Genomic DNA, 1,166 nt, shown 5'->3' with positions numbered 1-1,166 from the left:
GCAGATCCACCGCTCCCGTGTTGTCGCTGCTGCTGTTGTTGCTGCTGTTGTTGCTGTTGCTGCCTCCTCGTGTCGTGTATCGTGTTGCGACATGCGGTCGCTGTCACCGCGAGGGCCCAGGCTAGGCTCTTCATGCACTGCTGCTGCCTTTTTACCTGTCTACCTAGTTCTACCTACCTACCTACCTACCTGCCTACCTACCTATTCGGCTAGCCAACTACCGACCTACCCACCCGCAGGACACGCGAACGTTGGTGGCTGGGCCCAACGAAGTCCTGGCTTCGGAGCAGAACAATCTTTTCGGACCGCCACTACCGCCGCCCCCGCCGCTGCCGCCGCTACCAGCTCTGGTGCCGGATTGTCCCAACGCCACGCCCGCCTTGCCCGCCTTCATACCCGCATCCGAAGGTGCCGCTGCCCCTGTGGCCCCCGCCCCCGCCGCCGTCGCCGCCGCCGCCGCCACCGCAGCAGCAGCAGCTGCGACCGCCGATGCCAGAAACCTGCAAGCTACTTCGCTGCATAGCGGCAGTGGCGTCGCTGACAATGCCGTATACGAGTCGTACAAGGCTGAGCCACATTCGACGGGCCTGCTGTGTCTGCCTTCGCGAAGTCGGCCGTTTTCTTTTCGGCAGTCCTCCCGACCCGGCTCCAGGTATAACTTGACTGCGTATGTATGTGTGTGTGTGTGTGTGTGTGTGGAGGGGCCGGGGAAGGGGCCCGGCTACGTGCCTCATCACGTGGGTTGGTAAACCGGTGCAGTGGGTGGTGTTTTCCGACCCGGTTCGGTTCAGAGGCGGTCGATGGCGCAGGAAACAGCGAGAGTGGTGCACTGGAGTGACGGTGAAGTGGAACGAAGGACGTAACGTGGATGGGACATGTGTGTGCGTATGTGTGTGTGTATGTCTCGGTGCTGCTTCAACCAATGCCAATTCCTGTAGTGGCCCCTCCCCTTTTGCCCCCGGGAGGGTGGTGCCTCTTGAGGGCTCCCCAGCTCCAAAATCTAAACCCTAAAAAGCTAACCAGCTAAAGGTACCGTTCGAGACAACGAAAACGTATAAAACCTCTGTCCACTTTACATACCCACCTGCCTTCCGCTACTACCTCTCCCCCTGCCATTTCCCAACCCGCATTCTTGTTCCCGTCTTGGCGCCCTCTCCCATGAGCCT

General features: G+C 60.4%; 1 protein-coding gene across 1 annotated transcript in view; it reads left to right on the top strand.

Annotated features, from left to right (window-relative positions):
* VOLCADRAFT_98864 (uncharacterized protein) overlaps nucleotides 1-1,166 on the top strand; it is a gene marked incomplete at both ends in the record, with an annotated part of 28,392 nt that overhangs the window by 23,804 nt on the left and 3,422 nt on the right. Inside the window, 2 exons of the mRNA XM_002957721.1 lie at nucleotides 240-408; nucleotides 469-652. Of these exons, the coding sequence (XP_002957767.1) occupies nucleotides 240-408; nucleotides 469-652 (353 nt within the window). The remainder of the gene's footprint in view (nucleotides 1-239; nucleotides 409-468; nucleotides 653-1,166) is intronic.

The sequence above is a fragment of the Volvox carteri genome (genome assembly GCF_000143455.1).
Source record: "Volvox carteri f. nagariensis unplaced genomic scaffold VOLCAscaffold_78, whole genome shotgun sequence".
In the NCBI taxonomy this organism is placed as follows: domain Eukaryota; kingdom Viridiplantae; phylum Chlorophyta; class Chlorophyceae; order Chlamydomonadales; family Volvocaceae; genus Volvox; species Volvox carteri.
Note: the sequence above shows the minus strand (reverse complement) of the source record. Positions and strands in the feature narration are given on the sequence as shown.